This window comes from Xiphophorus couchianus, chromosome 15, assembly GCF_001444195.1.
Source record: "Xiphophorus couchianus chromosome 15, X_couchianus-1.0, whole genome shotgun sequence".
Classification (NCBI taxonomy): Eukaryota; Metazoa; Chordata; class Actinopteri; order Cyprinodontiformes; family Poeciliidae; genus Xiphophorus; species Xiphophorus couchianus.
The window spans coordinates 4,760,721-4,781,415 of NC_040242.1; the positions used below are offsets into that span (position 1 = coordinate 4,760,721).

A 20,695-nucleotide genomic window follows, 5' to 3' on the forward strand; every position below is an offset into this window, starting at 1 on the left:
TTGTCTTCATAAATCATAATCCAGATTGAGGTTTAGATAATCTGGTTATTTAGATAATCTGGGTTTCCAGCCGAAACGTTTCTGTCTGGTTTCTGCTCAGGCGATGCGCTCAGCCACCTGCTGGCCAGCGGCTTCACCGAGGCGGCCGGCTCCAGGACGGGCTTCCCCAAGCTGCTGCTGATCATCACGGACGGGAAGTCTGACGACCCGGTGGAGGGCGCCGCCCGGCAGCTGAGGAGCCAGGGCGTGGACGTGTTCGTCCTGGGTGAGCCGCCGGACCTTCTGGCATGAGAAGCAGCGAACAAAACACGTTTACATTCCGGCTCCCCGCCAACTTTCCACAGACTCAGACTGTTGCCACGGCGATAACAGGGGGAACTGACGCAGCCCATCCTTTGGACGGCAGAGGTGGAAAAAAGGCTTTATGAGTTATTAAAGCAAACATTTTTCCAAACTGTGCAGCAGACACTGATAACAGCCATAAATATAGACTTTGTTTCATGTGGCAGGATGAGTTAGAGCTACAGGAAAACTTTCCATCCAGATTAGTTTGAAAATACAGCAGACAGAAAGTTAATATCTAATTATCTCTGTTCAGGCAATACTAACATTAATACCAACATTAATACAGAAATTATGACCAACATTATAACTGAAATTATTGATTGATTTTTGTTGGTTTCTGTTGGTTTTTGTTAGTTTCTGTTGGTTTTTGTTAGTTTCTGTTGGTTTTTGTTAGTTTCCGTGGGTTTTTGTTGGTTTTTGTTGGTTTTTGTTGGTTTCCGTTGGTTTTTGTTGGTGTCTGTTGGTTTCTGTTGGTTTTTGTTGGTTTCCGTTGGTTTCTGTTGGTTTCTGTTGGTTTTTGTTGGTGTCTGTTGGTTTCTGTTGGTTTCTGTTGGTTTTTGTTGGTTTCCGTTGGTTTCTGTTGGTTTTTGTTGGTTTCTGTTGGTTTTTGTTGGTTTCCGTTGGTTTTTGTTGGTTTCCGTTGGTTTTTGTTGGTTTCCGTTGGTTTCTGTTGGTTTTTGTTGGTGTCTGTTGGTTTCTGTTGGTTTTTGTTGGTTTCCGTTGGTTTCTGTTGGTTTTTGTTGGTTTCTGTTGGTTTTTGTTGGTTTCCGTTGGTTTTTGTTGGTTTCTGTTGGTTTTTGTTGGTTTCCGTTGGTTTTTGTTGGTTTCTGTTGGTTTTTGTTGGTTTCTGTTGGTTTTTGTTGGTGTCTGTTGGTTTCTGTTGGTTTTTGTTGGTTTCCGTTGGTTTCTGTTGGTTTTTGTTGGTTTCCGTTGGTTTCTGTTGGTTTTTGTTGGTGACTGTTGGTTTTTGTTGGTTTCCGTTGGTTTTTGTTGGTTTCTGTTGGTTTTTGTTGGTTTCTGTTGGTTTTTGTTGGTGTCTGTTGGTTTTTGTTGGTTTCCGTTGGTTTTTGTTGGTTTCCGTTGGTTTTTGTTGGTTTCTGTTGGTTTTTGTTGGTTTCTGTTGGTTTTTGTTGGTGTCTGTTGGTTTCTGTTGGTTTTTGTTGGTTTCCGTTGGTTTCTGTTGGTTTTTGTTGGTGTCTGTTGGTTTTTGTTGGTTTCCGTTGGTTTCTGTTGGTTTCCGTTGGTTTTTGTTGGTTTCTGTTGGTTTTTGTTGGTTTCTGTTGGTTTTTGTTGGTGTCTGTTGGTTTCTGTTGGTTTTTGTTGGTTTCCGTTGGTTTCTGTTGGTTTTTGTTGGTGTCTGTTGGTTTTTGTTGGTTTCCGTTGGTTTCTGTTGGGTTTTGTTGGTTTCTGTTGGTTTCTGTTGGTTTTTGTTGGTGTCTGTTGGTTTCTGTTGGTTTTTGTTGGTTTCTGTTGGTTTTTGTTGGTTTCCGTTGGTTTCTGTTGGTTTCTGTTGGTTTCTGTGGGCCCAGAGAGCTGAAAATGTCCCAGACTGGAAAAATAAATCTGGATAATTTCCATTTCTTATAACTGGTTTCTTCATGATCTGATCTGAGTGTTATTGTTCCTGAATGTTTTTTTCAGATCTCAGAGAACATGTGCACAGAGACTTCAGAGATTTTATATCAATACTCTGAAGTGTTTGGCTGCTACAGTAAAGCTGTTTTCCTCTCTGCAGTGACTCATTCAGTTGAACTTTAAAGAAACCGACAGGCTGCAGCTCGTATAACAATGTCAGAGTATTACAGAGCATTATAGGACTGTTAAACTCCAACCAGCTTCATATTTACGGCGCTTATTGTCAGACTTTCCTGCCAGAATGGAACAAAATCTCCTCAGTCAGCGAACGTGGAAAAGTCATGCTCATTTTCCACTTTTTACTGGCTTGGAGCGAAAGCAGAATGAAATTTCCTTCAGTAAATTATAACGGGGTCGCCTTAGAGCTCAGGACGGATTTGGCAGACGGACGGGAACCAAAGAAGCTTCATGTTTGTGATGGGAGTGAGAATATCACGCACTGAGAGAGTTTCTGTCCCCGCCAGGTGTCCACCATGCTGACGAAGAGGAAATGAGGCTCATGGCGTCCACACCCTACAGCCGCCATGTGTTCGCCGTGGCGAACTTTGAGCAGATCAGGTCGGTGCAGAAGGATCTGATCAGCCAGATGTGCTCTAGCGTGGAGGATCAACTCGGCTCGCTGGTCAGCGGAGAAGAAGGTGAGGCTGCCCCGCCTTGCTCTGCCCTGCCTTGCTCTGCCCCGCCCTGCTCTGCCCCGCCCTGCTCTGCCCCGCCCTGCTCTGCCCCACCCTGCTCTGCCCCACCCCTACATGTTGCTGAGACGTTAACTGTGAGCTCATTTTGTCTTATTTCAATTGTCTTATTTTCTCTAGAAACTGAAATACTTGTTAATATTTAGTGTTTTTTGCTGTGTGGATCTTTATCATCTTTATTGTCGAGTTTTTTCTTTTTTCAGTTTAGAAGAATCTTCCTTTTTTGTGGAATTTGTTGATTTTCGTTCTAAAACCTTTTTAAGGCATCAATCAGTTAATTTCTTTCTTCAGACTCTGTCATGTTTAGCAGGGACAGTTCAGGTTGAAACATCTTGTTCCTTCAATAATCACCTGTTTATTTCAGAGAACATTTTGATTTCCTCTCTGCTGCAGGAAAACTAAAGTTTCTTTGTTTCCTGACATGTTTGCACAGTCGCCTGATTCCCTGTAATTTACAGATTTCTGAGTCTAATCAGCCATAATAAAGCAGATGAAAGGGAAAACATTGACTTTTGGCTTGCCATGGTTACCGCCTGTTGGTGGCTTCAGGTTCCTCCAGTCTGCAGGAAATTACATCTCCGTTTACAGAAGCATCATAAACAGAAACACCTACTACTAATCAGAAGCTTTTAGCACAGTGCCGCTAACCTGCTAAAAGCAGTGCTAGTTTTTCATTTAGTGCATTAGCATATTTGCTAAGATTTAGCACACTTATCTTCCCCTAAATGAATTTTACAGTGCTAAATTATTTGGCTGCTTTGTAATCTTTTAGTTGAATAAAGTTACAAGGTTTTTTTGACCCATCAGTTACTGAAGCTTTGCCATGTTGGCATGTTGGCTCAACACTTTAGTATTAGCTCCTGCTAAATACCATGCTAGTTTAGTTCTTTAGTGTTAGCTTCTGAAAAATACAGTAAGTTTAGCACGATAATGTTAACTTTCAGTACCATGTTAGTTTAGCCGGTTAGCGTTAGCAGAACTGTTTTTTATTAGCTGGTTAATGAATCTTATAAACTCGGAGATAGAGCAGCGAAAAAGTACTTGCACCGTTAAAAGTTATTCTAGTTTTGCTTATTTTTTCCACTTTAATGCTTCAGATCATCAGACGTCTTCAATAATAATACAAAATACAGAGTTAATAGAGTTTATTTTAGTTTATAATTGAGCTTAGTTTATTTCCCAGCAGCTGTTTTAGGTTTGGTTTTGGCTGTTTTTTTCTGCAGCTTTCACTCTTCAGATGAGAAGAAACAAAATAAAAACCAGCTGTTTTGTGTTTGCAGTAGTGGATCCAGTCTCTAACCTCCGAATCCTGGAGGTGGCCTCCAAGTCCATGCGAGTGAGCTGGGACGCCTCTGGCGGAGACGTTTCAGGCTACCGGGTCCAGATGATCCCCATGATGGCCGGCAGCAAGCAGCAGGATTTGTACCTGGCCTCCACTCAGACCTCCGTGGTGGTCAGAGACCTTTCTCCTGACACCGTGTACCAAGTCAACGTTTTCGCCATGAAGGACCTGATGTCCAGCGAGCCTGTGACGGTCATGCAGAAGACAGAACCTGTTAAAGTCTCCCTGGGTGCGTCCATGAAAATGTTTGACTCTTTTAAAGCTGAAGGAATGTTTTCTTGTTGTTTGAGCTGAGTTTAAAGAAGCACTTGGTGTTTGTGGTTTCCATCCAGAGTGCTCTCTTGGGGTGGATGTGCAGGCTGACGTTGTGCTCCTGGTTGATGGATCCTACAGCATCGGCGTGACAAACTTTGCCAAAGTGAGAGCTTTCCTTGAAGTTCTGGTGAACACCTTTGACATCGGCCTAAACAAAGTCCAGATCGCCTTGGTGCAGTACAGCAGGGACTCATACACCGAGTTCTACCTGAACACTCACCAAGACGTCAACGCCGTGGTCAAGGCGGTGAGGACTTTCCCGTATCGCGGCGGCTCTACCAACACCGGCAGGGCCATGACCTACGTCAGGGAGAAGATCTTCCAGACCAGCAGGGGGGCACGTACCAACGTCCCCCGCGTCACCATCCTCATCACCGACGGCAAGTCGTCCGACGCTTTCAAAGATCCAGCCACCAAGCTGAGGAACGCAGATGTGGAGATCTTTGCCGTGGGCGTTAAAGACGCCGTACGAAGTGAGCTGGAGGCTATCGCCAACGCCCCCGCGGAGACTCACGTCTACACGGTGGAGGACTTCGACGCCTTCCAGAGAATATCCAAGGAGCTGACGCAATCCATCTGCCTGAGGATCGAGCAGGAAATCCGCAGCATCTTCCAGAGACGTAAGTCATATTTACGCTTTACGCAGACGACGCTGTGGTGTGTTCAGATTTATCGGCAGAGGTTTAGTATCGAAAGAGAAGCAAGAAGCAGAGTTAGATCTCTGTTGTAGCTTCATTTATGAAAAATCTGAATAAGTTTATAATTTTCCTAAAGCCACAGAGGCCATTTTATCTCTCATTGTACACACTGTCTTTATGAAATTAATATCTGTACCTCATTGTATTGGGATTGGTTTCAGAAAGGTTTTCATCTGTATGAACCAACATAAATACACTCTTGAATGTTGCTTTAAACCAAAGCTACAGGGGGCAGTGTAGTGCTAAACTGCTTTTAAACATCAGAATGTAAAGTTATTAAAACATAAGACGATATATGTGGCAATATTAGATCATTATTTGTCGCAGTAATTTGAAGGACCATAAATCTCCGTTTTTTTCATGAACACAAATACAGAGTTTTCTCAAATCTGGTCATAGTTTTTTATAAATGATCATTTTTAGTAATATAAAACTCTACTATAAAAATGTATCTGTGTATGTTTGGACTAGGCCTGAGTGGGACTGTGCTGACTAGGAAATGGTGAACAATCACCTGTGTGTTTGGTTGTTTCTGGTTCTGTTAACCTGGCAGATTCTGGGTTAACATCTCACACAGCTGTGCTGTCATCACGCAGGATTATGACCTCTGACCTCTGCTATAGTCTCAGGAATTACATGTCGGTTCCAGAGCCAGACGTCCACCTGAGCCGATGCTGTGGTTAGGTGGAAACAGATGTGGAACCGTCACAACATCTGTTCTGGGGTTTAGCAGCGGAGCGTGTAAAGTGAAACATGTCCATGCGTTGCTGTGCGGCGGTTTATTAGCGTCCAGAGGAATGCGGGTCAGAACCGTGGTTCAGGATCCTCCAGTCAGAGCCAGGCTGCCCCCGTAATTATCTGGTCTCCTGCTCAGTTAATTATCAGTCTGTGTGGAATGATGTCAGAACTCCAGGTGGTGTCTGGAACCAGCTGCACTGGTTGACATTAAACCAGTTCAGCACCAGCCACGTCAGCGAAAGCCAATAAAAAACGTCCTTTCTATTTTACCTCCACTGGTGGAAAGCACGAAGTTTCCTCATCCTCACTTGACTGCTGCACTTCATCTGATCTGTACCATTGTGTCTGTTTCTGCTGGTTGAAGAGGCTCCAGGTTTTTTCTGCTGGTTTTAAATCTGGCTGATCATCAGCGAGAAGGCCTGTTTCTGTTTGATTTAATGAAACCAAAGAATGTGAATCCTTACTTAAGTTTAAAAATGCAGCTTCTTCTGCTTCCCCATCTGCTGCGTGGAATGAGTAACGTTTCCACACGAAGAACCTTTTCCAAGAACCAGAGTCGTTTTCTGGATCCACCAGAGAAAACGGCTCATTTCCTGTTCGACCAAACGAACATGGAAACGGCAGAGAGGCCGGGAACTTTTACTCTGACTGGAGAAGACATCCGCCTCTGCAGAAAACATTTAGAGAGTTTTTCATTAGACATTTTATCACAATGTTCTGAAACACAAATAAAGTCTCCAGGATGGTGGAAACATTTCAGTTTGGAAACGAGGCGACGCAGCAATGAGTTTTAGGATCAGGCCGTTACCCAGGAGAGTTTTCTACATTAATAGCATAAAGTTTAAATAATGTGAGAATAAAGTCGCTACATTAAAATAAATCTGATGACACGTACGGTTTATGAAATAAGTCGTATTTCAGAAACTTTATTTCATAATAAAGTTGTTTCAACCAGAATAAAGTCATAATAATACAATAATTAAGTTGTAATATTAGGAGAATATAGTCGTTATAACATGAGAATAGTTGTAATAATACAAGATTAAAGTCGTCACAATACGAAACCAAAGTAGCAGCAATGTGTGAATAAAGTTGTTATTCTATGAAAATAGTAATTAGGTCATAATATTACCAGAATGAAGTTGTAATAATAAGAGATTTTTGCTGTAATATAAACAAAAAACTCATATTAGGGGATGAATTAATATTTTTATGAAACCTGCAGGTTTAATGAATCTAATTTATTCCAGCTGTTCTGTTTCTTCTGCTGACTCTGTGTTGCGGAAACTATCCACTGTGCCACAACCATTGGCCACAAAGGAGGCTTCCTGGGCTCTGATTGGCCAGTGGGCAGCCAATCAGAGCCACTGGGGCTGGAAAACAACAAAATGTTAGTTTGGTGTAAGGAGCTGAGCTTCAGTTTTCTGTGAGTTGGATTTTGGAGACGACAGAAAGGACAACATTTAGTCTTTAAATCATTAAATCATTTAGTCCTTAAATCATTTAATCATTTAGTTTTTAAATAATTTAGTCATTAAATTCTTACAGGCTTTCTGCCTTACAATCCTTTCACTTTGGCCCTTATGAATTTCATAACCAGTATCTGAAATAATTCACCAGCCAAAAGTATTCATCAGAGCCGTAAACAGCAGAAACCTGAGCAGCCTTCAAAGCGTTGCTCCTCATCCTCAGGCTGCTTTTATGTTTCATGTGTTCATGCTGCGTTTCCCTGGATGTGTAAGACACATGGCCACCTTTTGATCTCTGAGTCCAGAGAGAGTCCAGCATGTGGAAACAGTAAAACTGGGTCAAAGTGTTGTTGTTCTGCAGAGTCGCCGCCCGTCACGTCTTCTGATGTGATCAGACGCGGCGCGGCGTTCCTGCAGCTGAGGTGACTCACGCCGCCTCTGATCGCTGATTATATAATCCTTACACAATGAGGGCTGGATGTGAGCGCTGCGGCGGTGGCAGCCATGCTGCTGCTGACTGATGGAGCCGTCGGGCCTCGAGCCTCTTCATCTCCATCAGAAGACACCGAGGTCGGCCTCTCCACCTCCTGAACTACCGTTTTCCTTTCAGCACTCCTAAAAGCTCCCATGATTTGTGTTTGTCTCCCTTCTGGCTCGGAGAAAAGTATCAGTGAGTTATTGAGATGCTTTACGTTTTCCAGATGAAACAGAGGTGATTGATGAGGCCGGTTCCTACCATCATGTGTTCACCGTGCCATGATGAATAAAGACCAGAAGGATAAACTGCAGACTTCATTATCAGATCTGAAAGGATCCAATGAATAAAATCTGCTTTTTACAAGACCATCAAAGCATTTCTATGCGATGACTTTCAAAGGAAGACTTTATTTTTGTTTTTACTTGAAATATTTAATTCTGAACACTAAAAGTAAACTCACCTATTATTTTTTATTGGATAAAGCATCTGTGGCCCACATGGTGAGGAGAAATCCACTGGCAGACATCCAGCCTGTAGTCAGAAAAAACCCAACATGGCTGAAATTCAGCGTCTGAAAGATGATGGTGTCTGGTTCAGATGAGTGGAAATCACAGCGTGGAAGCTGGAATTATATGATCCTGACCCGAATCCACTCAGCTCTGAATATGTCAGCTAATGGACTCTCCACCAGGTGATATATTTAAACAAAGGTTATTAAAAACAAAGCAATTTCTTGGTTTGTTAAACTTTATGTCCAGTTTTATGAACAGACATCAGTTTCATCTAGTTCAAGTGATTTATCTTCTGAAGCCCCAAACAGACCCTGAACCTTAAAGTTCCAGAGAAAAACTGTCTAATGGAGCACCGGCTACAGAAGTTAGCTACAAATAGCTAACCTGTAATTTCTGAAGGATAATTTGAAAATCAGAGGCGGTGACACGGTAATCCTGTCACCACTCAGTTTCGTAGAAAATAACGTCAAAAATACATGAAACAAAATCTGACGTCTAGAAATGTATCTAAAAGTTAAAGATAAGATTCAGATGAGATAAAGCTGTTTTTGACACATGGTAGCATCAACATGGCTAAAGTTAGCGCTTTGGCATTAGCTTCCACCAAATACAGTGCTGTTACAGTGACTTAGCATTAGCTTCTGCTACATACCATTTTAGCATAATGTTTTAGTGTTAGCTATTGCATGACGTCGGAAGTGACTGTGAGGGAAGGCAGTACTGGTCTGGTGAACTCAGGTGACGACAGGATTTATAAAAGTTGCAAAATCGACCCGATCCTCCTCCCTCCCAACATGTTGGTCAAACTACCAACTTTGCCTGAATTCACACCACAATTCACGATTATTCTTTGTCGAGTTGCATTCATCGTTGCAAAATACCATCCGTATCTGGAGGAAATGTGTGTTAAAAACTGTTATGTAACGCCTCAGTGTGTGTGTTCAGTAGCATTGAAGCTAAAGTGGGGAAACACAGCGGGCCGCTGCACCAGTGTGTCGTTAGGGCCACAGTCAGCGCTAACCAACAGGAACATGTTGGTTACATCATGAAACAAATTTAACGCTTGCACGAATTTTAAACAAATTGAAACATTTACCCCTAAAATAGAAGATAATTACAAACAAACCTGTGACAACAATATTACAATACAAGAACTTAATAAGGCTGTTAATCATTAACCAAAGCTCCGGGTCCAGATGGACTGACTGGAAACTTTTAGAAACACTTTTGGGAAGACATAAAAATATTACTGCATCAGGTTTTTACAGAAACGTTTAAAAATAATACAATACAAATTATATTATATTATTATATTATTATTATATGTATCCCCAAACCAGACAAGGATCCAAGATTTATTGAGAATAGAAAATGTATTGCTCTCAGAAATTCAGATTATAAATTACTAACATCCATATTTACCAAACATCTAAACATTATTACAGAATCACAATCTGGCTTCTTAAAACGAAGGTCAATCCACAACATCATCAGCCTGATGAAGGACCTGATTGAATATAGGGACATGATCAATAATGATCAATAATGATCGATGATGATCAATAATGATGACATTATTCTTTTCCTTGACTTTTATAAAGCTTTTGACTCGGTGCAACACCAAGTCTTACTCTCGGTTCTTGAACATTTAGGAACATTTAGGTTTTGGAGAAAACTTTATTAACTTAATTAGAGGTTTAAATCAAACATTAATAGTTGTGTAATATTACCTAAACCACAGCTAGATTTAACATTAATGTTTTAATCCTCGGGGTTTCCTATTTCCCCGTATCTCTATAATTTAGTTGCAGAAATGTTAGCAATCTATCTTAAAAACTCAGCAGACATCGAGAAATTAGACATTTTCTGTATATAATTAATCATTAGCCAGTTAATATGACGCCACCGTTTTCTTAAAAAAATCACAAGCAGGTTCCAATTGTAATTGATAAAATGAAACTTTTTTCAGAGGCTCCAGGACTAATGATAAGTTTAAAAAATGTGAGCTCATGACACCAACCTCAAAGAAATATCTAGCATTCCAATTAAATCTGAAATTAAATACTTGGGAACTGTTATAACCAAGAACCAACCATAACTATTGAAAACAAGATTAAAGAAGATAAATTCAAACTTAACTCGTGGCTCCAAGAGACGTTTCTATTTTAGGACTAATTTACTTATCAAAAATGAAAAGTTTGTCGAGATTAATTTATTCAACCTGTAGTACTGCTGTCCCAAATAATTTAACTAAAACTATTAATCAAATAAACATGAACTTTATTTGGAGAAACAGGCCACACTACCTAAGGAAAGGTCATAGGTCAAAGAAATCAAAGATGGCGGTCTGAAAGTAATTGATTTTGAATGTTTTAACGGAACCTGATATTAATTCTTTCCCCCAAAAGCTGAATTTATCAGATTATTTAATGCCTTACAAAAACAATTTATTAATCAGATTAAAAATATAATAACATATCATCCCACAATTCCCCAATTTATCTATTAATGGAATATCATTCACTGACCAAAAATTCAATAACCACACAATTAGAAACTGTCTAAATGAAACTTTATTCCCTGGGAAAATGAATAAAAATAACATTCTTTGCAAGTTTGAAAAAACTCAGTTGAAAGTTTAAGAAATCTTAATTTAAAATTCCCCATAAAACCAAAAGCTAAAGAAACGAAACACAATTTAAAGTTTTAAATGCAATTTACCCCTCAAAAGAGCTGCTAATAAATGGCTTTAATATGGATGACAATAAATGCTCATTCTGTGAAAGTGATGTAGAAACGATGGATCATATCTTCTATGAATGCAATCAAACCAAAACTTTCTGGAATTGCTTAGTAATGTGGATCAAATCTAAAATTACACTTCCTGAATCTATTTCTAGAGATATGGTAACTTTTGGAGAGTTATTGAAAAACAAAACAATAAAACTCTGTTGTAATATTTTGTTGACAAGTTTGGTTTTTGTCCTTGTCTTTCTCTGCGGCCGACCGCGCAGCGCCCTGTGAACATTTTTAATGACTAAATATCAACTAAATGGAAGTGATATTAGGTTACGGATGCTGTTAGACGAGCTTTACAGGGCGGCACTGGTTGATTTGACGTCCATCCTGGCGCAGTGGGCGGGGTTTCGAAGAGAGTGACGTCACGTGAAAAGGGTCAAAATATTTATGTATGTAAATAGCATGCTACGGGTAATATGCTAAGTATATGTATAGCAAGGCAACAACTAAACTATTAAAATAGAAAAAATCTGAATATTTCAGTTTTAGTAATTCATAAACGTGTACCTAAAGCATACTTTAATAAATAATTAAAATATGGAGCAGGACTGGCAGTATAGAACAGTATAGATAAGAGTATCTGTGATATAATACAGTAAATTGTGAACCAAAGTTAATACGTCACGTGAAAAGGGCTAATGTCACGTTTACATCAGTGGAACTAATGATTAGTGCTGCAGGAGCAAGCTGTTAGCTTGAAGTTAGCTGTTAGCGCAGCTAACTTTAAGCTGTTAGCTTGAAGTTAGCTGTTAGCGCAGCTAACTTTTTAAATTCTGTTGAAGGTCCATGAAGGAAACCTGTACGTTTCCTATGAACGTTACCTGTATGATGTCATTTATGATTTGATTTATATAATTTTTAAATGTTGCTTTTGTTCTCAATTTATCACAAAAAGATGATAAATAAATGATTTAATCTTGATAAAAAATTCAAATTTAGAAATACTTTATTAATCCCAAAGGGAAATTAAATGTTTCTGTAGCTCATTAATTTAGATTCTTCAAAGAGTTATTGAAGATGGTGATGGTTGTTAGCAGGAAAGATCTCCTGTAGCAGTCTGTACTGCACTGAATCTGAAGAACCCTCTGACTGGAGATGCTCTCCCTTCCTGAGACATGAAGAGGATGGTCAGGGTTGTCCATCATTTCCTTCATAATCTCGCAGTAATCCATCTTTCATAATCAAACAGAATCTGATGAATATTTGAAATAAAAACTGTTCTGTTAAAACGTCTTCTGGGTCTCCCCGGCCCGGTTCTGTTAGCAGAATGTCTTACCTGTGCTTGTCTCTCTCCAGAACTCGTCCAGCCCAAAGCGCTGACCTTCTCTGATGTCGGCTCCAGGAGCTTCAGGACCTCCTGGGAGATCGACGCCGACAACGTGGACTTCTTCTTGGTCCAGTTCAAGCCGGAGGAAGACGCAGAGGGACACTACGTGTCCATGTCTGTCTCAGGGGACACCCGCACCGCCGTCCTGCCCCACCTCACCCCTCTGACCCGCTACGAAGTCAGGGTGTCTGCTCAGTACGCCAAAGGGGAGAGCCTAGCGGTTAGCGGCTACGAGACGACCACAGAAGGTACGCACCAGAAAACCACATCACTGCTTCCATTTGACCTCTGACCCACTGACCGGACAGTTTATCATTCAGTCTGTGGAAAGTATGTTGTTCAGGGTTACACTTTGACTAGGCCACTCTTTACACCACTCTAAAAGCGCTGCCCTCCCCCAGCAGCGCAAGGTTGATGGCAGTAAAGATGGCCGTCGTCTCTGATGGATTGTAAAGTTGCTGAGAGCGACGGCCATAAAACGGTCACCAGCTGGAGGCAGCTGATAAAAGCTAACAGCTAACAGCAGCGGCTTTTAGCATTGACTGCAGCTTCTGACCCGGTTCTGACCCGGTTCTGTTGGGATGTGGAGTCGGATCAGCAGTGGTGGGGTTGGGATGTGATGCGTTCCCTGAGTCAGGCTGCTGAGTCACTTTATTATAATTTCTGTTGTTTACATCCAGATTCTTCTTCTGCTGCTGAATTAAGATGCTTGTCTCACGTTGATGATGTCACCGTCGATAAAACGTTTAAATTCAGACGCTTGGAAACAGTTCACATCATAATTAGATCCACATAGAGCGGATCAGATCGGATTCTTGTCAGGTAAGAGGATCAGAATCGGGTTATTCAGACTGCTGGGACCGGGTTGGACTGGACCGGACCGGGTCGGACCGGATCGTCCTGCTGTGAGCGCAGCCTTTCATGTGAGGAATGTAAACGGGTCGAGTTGTTTGATCTGGTTCAGGCCAGGGTGACCGCGTTCGGCCCAACAGAACCAACCGAGCCACTGAAGCTCCGGCTGGAATGTTTCCGGACTCTTTGAAGGTTCTGCTGGGTTTCCAGTAAACTGTCTGACAGTTTTAGAGCGGCGCCATTTCCTCCTCCTGGTCGGGTCCAGAACTAAAAGCCCTGTGAGTGGTTCCGACCCGCAGGCAGTAAAACCAAACTTTAATCTTTAAAGCTGTAAACGTCCCGATTATTGGAGGAGATCCTCTGGTTGTTCCCGCTGACCTTTACCCTACGACCCCCAAGGAGGGGCGGGGCCTCACACATTGCTGACCTCCTGACCCAGGAGGCTCCGGGTCGGACCGGACCGCCCTGACAGGCAGCAGACGGAGGCATCGGTGCGGGCCGGTCGCCATGGTAACGAGGGGAGGATCTTCCTCCTCCAGACGGCCGCAGCACTGCTCTGGTTCTGGTCCAGATTCTGTCCGTGGCCCGGTTCTGGGAACAAGCAGCCATAAGCCATGTTGTGTAATGATCAGTAAGTGTTAACAACGCGCTGTAAAAATGACTCACTGGTTGATTTAACTGATTTTTTAGCATCAGTTATTCCAGGAGCAGCTGCTGCTGGAGGCGCTGCTCTCCCAGTTGGCCCAGTATAAACAGCTTGCTGGTCCGCAGGAGCAGCTGGGAGTTGGGTTTCCGGGTCAGCGGATGAAAGTTTTCTGCGGCTGAAGCCGGAAAGCCGGTTTGGATCCGCGTTGCGTTTTATAAAACATTGGTTTCATCTCAGAGTGACGACATTAATCTCCTGTTCATGAAAATGAACCAGCTGGGAAGTTTCTGAGGCGGGTCTAAATGCCACATGATGGACATGAAATAATGTCAAGAAGAAGAGGAACACGGCTCTGTTTCTGGTTCTGGGTCGGGTCCAGCAGTTCTGCTGTGAAACGTCCGGGCCAGGAGGAACCATGTTCTGGTTCTAGACAACCCGTTTCCCTGTTGCTACAGGTTATGTACTGTCCCTAAACTCACCGGTTGCTATGGTGATTAGCGCCTTTTTTTTAAAACTTAAAGGTTAAATAAATCACAAATGAATTTATTTTGCAGATTAATTGATCTAGATGTGTTGCTAATCACCTTTAAAAAAAAAAGTCAGATCTGTTGGTTTCTGTTTTGATAAAAATTTGCTGGAATTGTCACTTTAGAAAAAAGTCATTAGATTTATTGCTTTTTTGAAAAAATGTCGCTAAATTTGTACTTTTTAAAGAAGTTGTCAGATTTGTCGCTATTTTGAAAATGCACAAGTAGATTTGGTGCTCATTTTGTTGTTTTTTAAGTTGCTAGCAGTGTCTGAAAAGTTGCTACATGTTCATTGACTTAGCAACAACAGACTTGGCTCCACCCACTTTGGTTGGGGGCGGGGCTTTGCTGACACGGGGGACTAGTGACCCTTAAAGTTAGTGGTTGCCATGGTGATTCCCACCATTTTTTCTGTAAATTTTTCTCGTGCACGGACTCTGACGGATCAAACAGAACCTTCAGGTCCGGTTTCTCCAGAACCAATCAGCTGAAATTTACTGGGAGTGGATGAAAGTGGGCGTGGCTCTGTGCACTCTGGGCTCTGATTGGACAGGAACCTCTGGCAGTGGCTGGAAGGAGAATTGGATTGAAGCAGGTTAAATCCAGAAGATTCTGAAGATTTAATCGGGTCAGAACCACCATCATTCTCTAAGATGAAGATTCTGGGGGAAAATCAGAAAAAAAACGTAAAAGTTAAACTGTAAAATGGATCAGAATGATTAAACTGAACGATGCTTCTGGTGTTTTTTAGAGTGTCTTTTGGAGTAATAACTTATTGTTGACATGCAGAGCTGAAATAGATTTATTATAATTTCTTGATCTGTGCTTAAACGTCTGATGTTGACACGTGAGACAAACATTCATGTTTAAATCCCTTAATGACTGAGTCAGTGGAGTTTTAAAGGGTGGCCCAAAGATGCTGATCCTTTAAAACCATCAGCTTTTATGGCCTGTGCAGCTCAGCTAATGGTTGAGGTTTACAGTAATTGCTCTATAAACTCTGGCAGAATACCAAATCCTAAATCACACAAGTCTGAGGCTGCAGCAGAGAGCTGCGGCGATCCGGCTTTACAGACTCACAGGCTCTGCCTTCATTAAGGGAAGGTTACCTGTTAAACCACAGGGTGAAGCACTGAGCATGCTCAGTAGGTGTTAGCGCTCTGTAGGTATTAGCACTCTGTAGGTGTTAGCGCTGAGTGGGTGTTAGCGTTCATTAGGTGTTAGCGCTCTGTAGGTGTTAGCGCTGAGTGGGTGTTAGCGTTCAGTAGGTGTTAGCGCTCTGTAGGTGTTAGCGCTGAGTGGTGTTAGCGTTTAGTAGGTGTTAGCGCTCTGTAGATGTTAGCACTCAGTAAGTGATACTGGAGCTAATTTCTGTTGCCATTTGGCTAACATTGAGTCAACTTAGCTTCCCCTAAATTAATTTTTTAAAATTCTAATTAATTCAAAGATTGTATTAATTCAAAAGTGCTAATTTTCTTGCCTGTTTTGTAAACCTGCAGCTGAATAAAATTCAATGTCTGTGCTGAAGTTTTAGATGTTTATATTCATGCTCTTAGTTTGAAGCAGCAGTTGTTTCCTCTCCTCATGTTCACTCCTTTTCCCCAATAAATTTAGTTCAAACAAGCAGCATACAGGAACAACATTAAAGAACCAGATACAAACATAAATTCAATATCTAATAGCATTACAGAACATGTAAATTGTAATGTCCAATTGAAGTTGGTAATCAAGGACAAATGTAATTTGAATTGAAGTTAACAATTTAGCATTAGCTTCCACTTAATATTGTGTTGGTATAACGCTTTAATATTAACTTTGCTAAGTACTGTCTCGGTGCCGAGTTTTAGCGTTAGCTTCTGCTAAATACTTGGGTGATATAGTGATTTAGCATTAGCTTTGGCCACATTCTTCGTTGACGTAGCGTTTAGCATTTGTGGAACAAATGTTTGTGATTAGTGCGTTGGTGTTAGCGCTACTAGCGTCTTAGTTAGGAATGCAGCCTGAGAGCTTCTGATTAGCAGGGAAAACTCATTCCTCCTTGTTCCTCAGTTCCAGTGGGGCAGAAGTCTCCCTCCTGCCCCAGCGGGGCGTTTCCGTCCTTCAGCGCCGCCCTAGTGGCCGTCTGGCTGTGAAGGGTCCAGGAGGCCTTCCAGGTGTTCCTGGATTTGGGCCACATGGCAACAGGAGGTTCTGATTCTGGACCCACATAAGGCCCGGTGAGGTCAGCCCGCTGGCGGGAGGCTCTTACTGCGGAGTCCGGACCCGTTCAGAACCTCACCTGGATCTCGTTACGGAGGCTGTAGGGGAAACATGCGCTGCGGGCCAGAATCCAGTGTTCCCGACAGATTCCCGGGTTTTATCATCAGGCAGTAAACGTGGCTCCCTGAGCAGCTTTTCGGCTCGGCGTTTCGATCGGACCGACTCGGAAACTCTGACGTCCTCCAGAACTGTCTGGGTCCAGTGGAGCGGAAAACCTCTCAGTCAGGATCATGTCTGGGGTTCTGCAGAGTGATGTAATGTTGTCATTAGTTTCCACTGAGTGATGAAACAAGAACCATCCAGAACATTCCTCACCGAACCCGGTCCCCTAGTTCTGGTTCTCTTTTTCACATCAGAACTGGTTCTGAATAAAGTTTCATGAAGTCCATTGAGCCTGGCAGAAGTTTTCACACCCTTTGGTCTGAACTTCCTGTCACAGAGTTCTGCTTCCCACCAAAGGTCATCCAACCGTTCATCCAACCGTTCAACCGATTCGTTCATCCAACCGTTCAACCGATTCGTTCATCCAACCGTTCAACCCATTCATTCAACCAACCGTTCATCCAACCGTTCAACCAATTGTTCATCCAACCGTTCAACCGATTCATTCAACCAACCGTTCATCCAACCGTTCAACCGATCCGTTTTTTTTATTGGATCCGTTTTGGTTTCATTCCTGGAGTTTGGATCTTTTCTTGCCGTCTGTTTTCAGCGTTCAGGAAGCAGCAGAAGGTTCTGTGTGGTGTTTATGGCTCCGCTGTTCACTCTGTGACATCATTCTTTCCATTTTAAAGATATTTTCATCTGCCAGTAGATCTAACTGGTCCCTTTGTTTTGAAGAGACGATAGATTTTAAAAATGTTCTTGGCCACTGAGGACCTGGAAGACTGTGACTTTAAGCTTGAAAACATCTGGGATGTGGGGAGAGAGTTTCACCAAGCGAACAAAATCAGATCTAGAACAAACATTTCTTTGAAAAGTGAACATAATCCTGAGGCCCAAAGTTGATTTACTTTAGTAAAAATCAACATGTTGATTTCAGAGGCCGGGCCGGCTAAAAACCTGGTCACCGGCGACGTCAGCGCCTCCAGCTTCAGGGCGTCCTGGACAGCGGCGCCCGGAAGAGTCCAGGCTTACAAGGTCCGCTGGAAGTCCCTGTTCTCTGGGGAGCAGGGGGACAAAACCGTCCCAGGGGACGAGACGTCCACCGTCCTGGACGGTCTGAGTCCAGAGACCCGATACCAAGTGTCTGTGATCGCCGCCTACGACCACAAAGACAGCGAGTCACTGACTGGGCTGGAGACCACCGACGGTAAGAGGCTCCATAAGCTAAATGTTTAGCTGGCTCAATATATAGTTAGATGTCTAGCATGCTAAATACTTAGCTTCAAGCTAAATATTAGATTAACAAGCTAAATATTTAGCTTTAGGCTAAGCATTCAGCCTGAAGCTAAATATTTAGTATCAAGCTAAATGAACCAGAAAAAGTAACAGCAAACATTAGCTAAGCTGCTGCACCGATCCTAAACCAGACAAAATGATGGATTTTTATTTTCTAAAGCTACGGTGAGTAAGGAGGCACAATCTGGACAAACAAAAGTAAAAAAAGAATTATGACTATGATTATTTAATTATCATGAGTTGTAGTTAAGATGCTCCTTTATAAGGTGTCATTTGTAAAGTTAAACTTTAAAGATAAACAGCAATAATTAACATTATTTAGCCTATTGCAAAAGAGAAGACTGGGGATTAATTTTTAAAGTCATATTTTTACAATGTTATTCATTATTTTATAAATGTCACACCTTCAAAGTCAATATTTAGTTAGCAAGCAAAATGTTTAACTCCAAAGGTTAGTTTCAATTAAATGTTTAGTTCGAAGCTAAATGTTTATCTTTGAGTTCATTATTTAGTTATTAAAGTAATTATGTAGTTTGAAGTTACATAAAATTTCCAGGTAGAAAGCTAAATATTTACTTTGAAGATGGATGTTTATCAAGCTAAATATCTATCCCTGGGCAGTTAGCTTTGAGCTAAGTTTTTAGCATAGCAGAAAGTACCATTAGCGCTGTAATGTAGCGCTACGCAGAGCTAACGCAGTGAAACATGTTTCATTGGAACAAGTGTAGCTCCAGCATAAATAATTGTTGTGTATTTTCTCTCTGAGAGCGGCTAACTGTCTGTCTTTAAGAACCCCGCTGCTAAGCTAACCAGCTAAACATGACAGCTGTCAGAAAACCTGGAGCTGCTGCTGCGTTTTCACGGCTCTGCCTGGTGGCTAACGCATTCATATCAATCTGTAATTTAACAGATATTATACCAAATCAATAAAAAGTTCATATTAATAATAAATATTAGTCATGGTGTTGTGTAAATAAGTATTCTCACACTGTGTGTTAGCTCCTCATGATGGGACACACTACCTAGTTCTTTGGAAAAAAGATCGCTCTGATCTATTTTATAGGAAATTCATAACATTAAATTTGTAAAAGTGTGTGAATACTTTCTGGTGATGAAATATTTAAAAACAGACGTATTATCACCTTTAAGAGTTAAAAAACTGCAGCTGAGAGAAGTTTAGAGTCTGACTGTGCCTCCCAATAAAATCCTTCCAGGATGAAATGAGGCATTTAGAGACCGTGGGAGCGCTAACAGTCCATACCGCAGCGTTCCCCCGCACAGCTTCTTTATCACTTCCAGATGCATCACAACGCTTCAGCTGTTCCAGGTCCATCGCTCAATACCTGGGGACAGTAACCTGTCCAGGTTACTGTCCAGCTGCAGCCTGAGGCAGGGGACGATGGTGGGGACAGAAGGGCACAAGGACTGTCCCTCATTAATTGAACTGAGGATCGGTGGTGTTTGTGTCCCCAGCGTCTCCAGCGGCTAAGTCTCTGACGGTGTCCCATGAGACGGAGCGGACCATGAAGGTCACATGGACACCGGCTCCAGGGAACGTCCTCAACTACCGTCTGAAGTACGTCCCCATGGACGGAGGCAAAGAGGTAATCCTGAAGCTGCCGGGGACGGCGGCGTCCACCGTCCTGAAGCGCCTGCAGCCCGACACGTCCTACAACGTCTCCGTCCTGCCCGTCTACAAGCGCGGGGACGGAAAACCAAGGCAAGGAGTAGGAACGACACGTACGTTGGTCCAAGATTCACCCTGCTCACCAAGAGACACGTCCACAGAGACAGAAACACGTCCACAGAAACACGTCCACAGAGACAGAGACATGTCCACAGAAACACGTCCACAGAGACAGAAACACGTCCACAGAGACAGAGACACGTCCACAGAGACAGAGACACGTCCACAGAAACACGTCCACAGAGACAGAGACACGTCCACACAAACACGTCCACAGAGACAGAAACACGTCCACAGAGACAGACACGTCCACAAAGACAGAAACACGTCCACAGAGACAGAGACACGTCCACAGAGACAGAAACACGTCCACAGAGACAGAAACACATCCACAGAGACAGTAGCTGCTTTTCTGTTACAAATGTGAACAAATTTCTGTCAATTTTCTTAGTTTCGAAAAAAACACAATTTCCTAATTTCTGTTTCCATTAAATAAGAAACTAAATTAAAATCATTTAGAAATATTTTAGTTTTTTAATAATGTGATAAATATTAGGAATCATCAAACTACTTCCTGTTGTCTTCTTCTTTGTTTTATTGGCGGTTGGCAAATAAGTTTTGGAGTACTACTGCCCCCAACTGGTGAAGATTATGAACAACATTCCTGTTTGCTTCGTGTTATTAAATTGTTTTTTTCCCATTAATTACATTTATTTTCATAATTCTAATTTGGCAATTTTATTGTTAATAGAAACGCAGCTGCTGTAAACTCCAGTTTTATTAGTGAAGAACATTTCAGAAAGAATTTTGATCCAGATTTTATATAAAAAAACATAATAAATTATGGCCAAGCAACAAACGTTACATTTTGTCAAACATATCGATCAGTGATTCATCTACTGTTAATCTGATCAGATCCAACCAACTGGCTTCAGTCTGGGTTTAAAGGAGCTCAGGGTTTCACATGGTTTCA

The 20,695-nt window shown here is 42.0% G+C and overlaps 1 protein-coding gene across 6 annotated transcripts in view; it reads left to right on the forward strand.

Moving 5' to 3' along the window:
* The window catches only part of col12a1b (collagen, type XII, alpha 1b), an 82,796-nt gene that overhangs the window by 9,455 nt on the left and 52,646 nt on the right, over positions 1-20,695 (forward strand). For all 6 annotated transcript variants that reach the window (XM_028040879.1, XM_028040878.1, XM_028040877.1 and 3 more), the window contains 7 exons: positions 101-265; positions 2,445-2,618; positions 3,953-4,243; positions 4,347-4,949; positions 12,320-12,598; positions 17,677-17,946; positions 19,509-19,775. In XM_028040879.1, the coding sequence (XP_027896680.1) occupies positions 101-265; positions 2,445-2,618; positions 3,953-4,243; positions 4,347-4,949; positions 12,320-12,598; positions 17,677-17,946; positions 19,509-19,775 (2,049 nt within the window). The remainder of the gene's footprint in view (positions 1-100; positions 266-2,444; positions 2,619-3,952; positions 4,244-4,346; positions 4,950-12,319; positions 12,599-17,676; positions 17,947-19,508; positions 19,776-20,695) is intronic.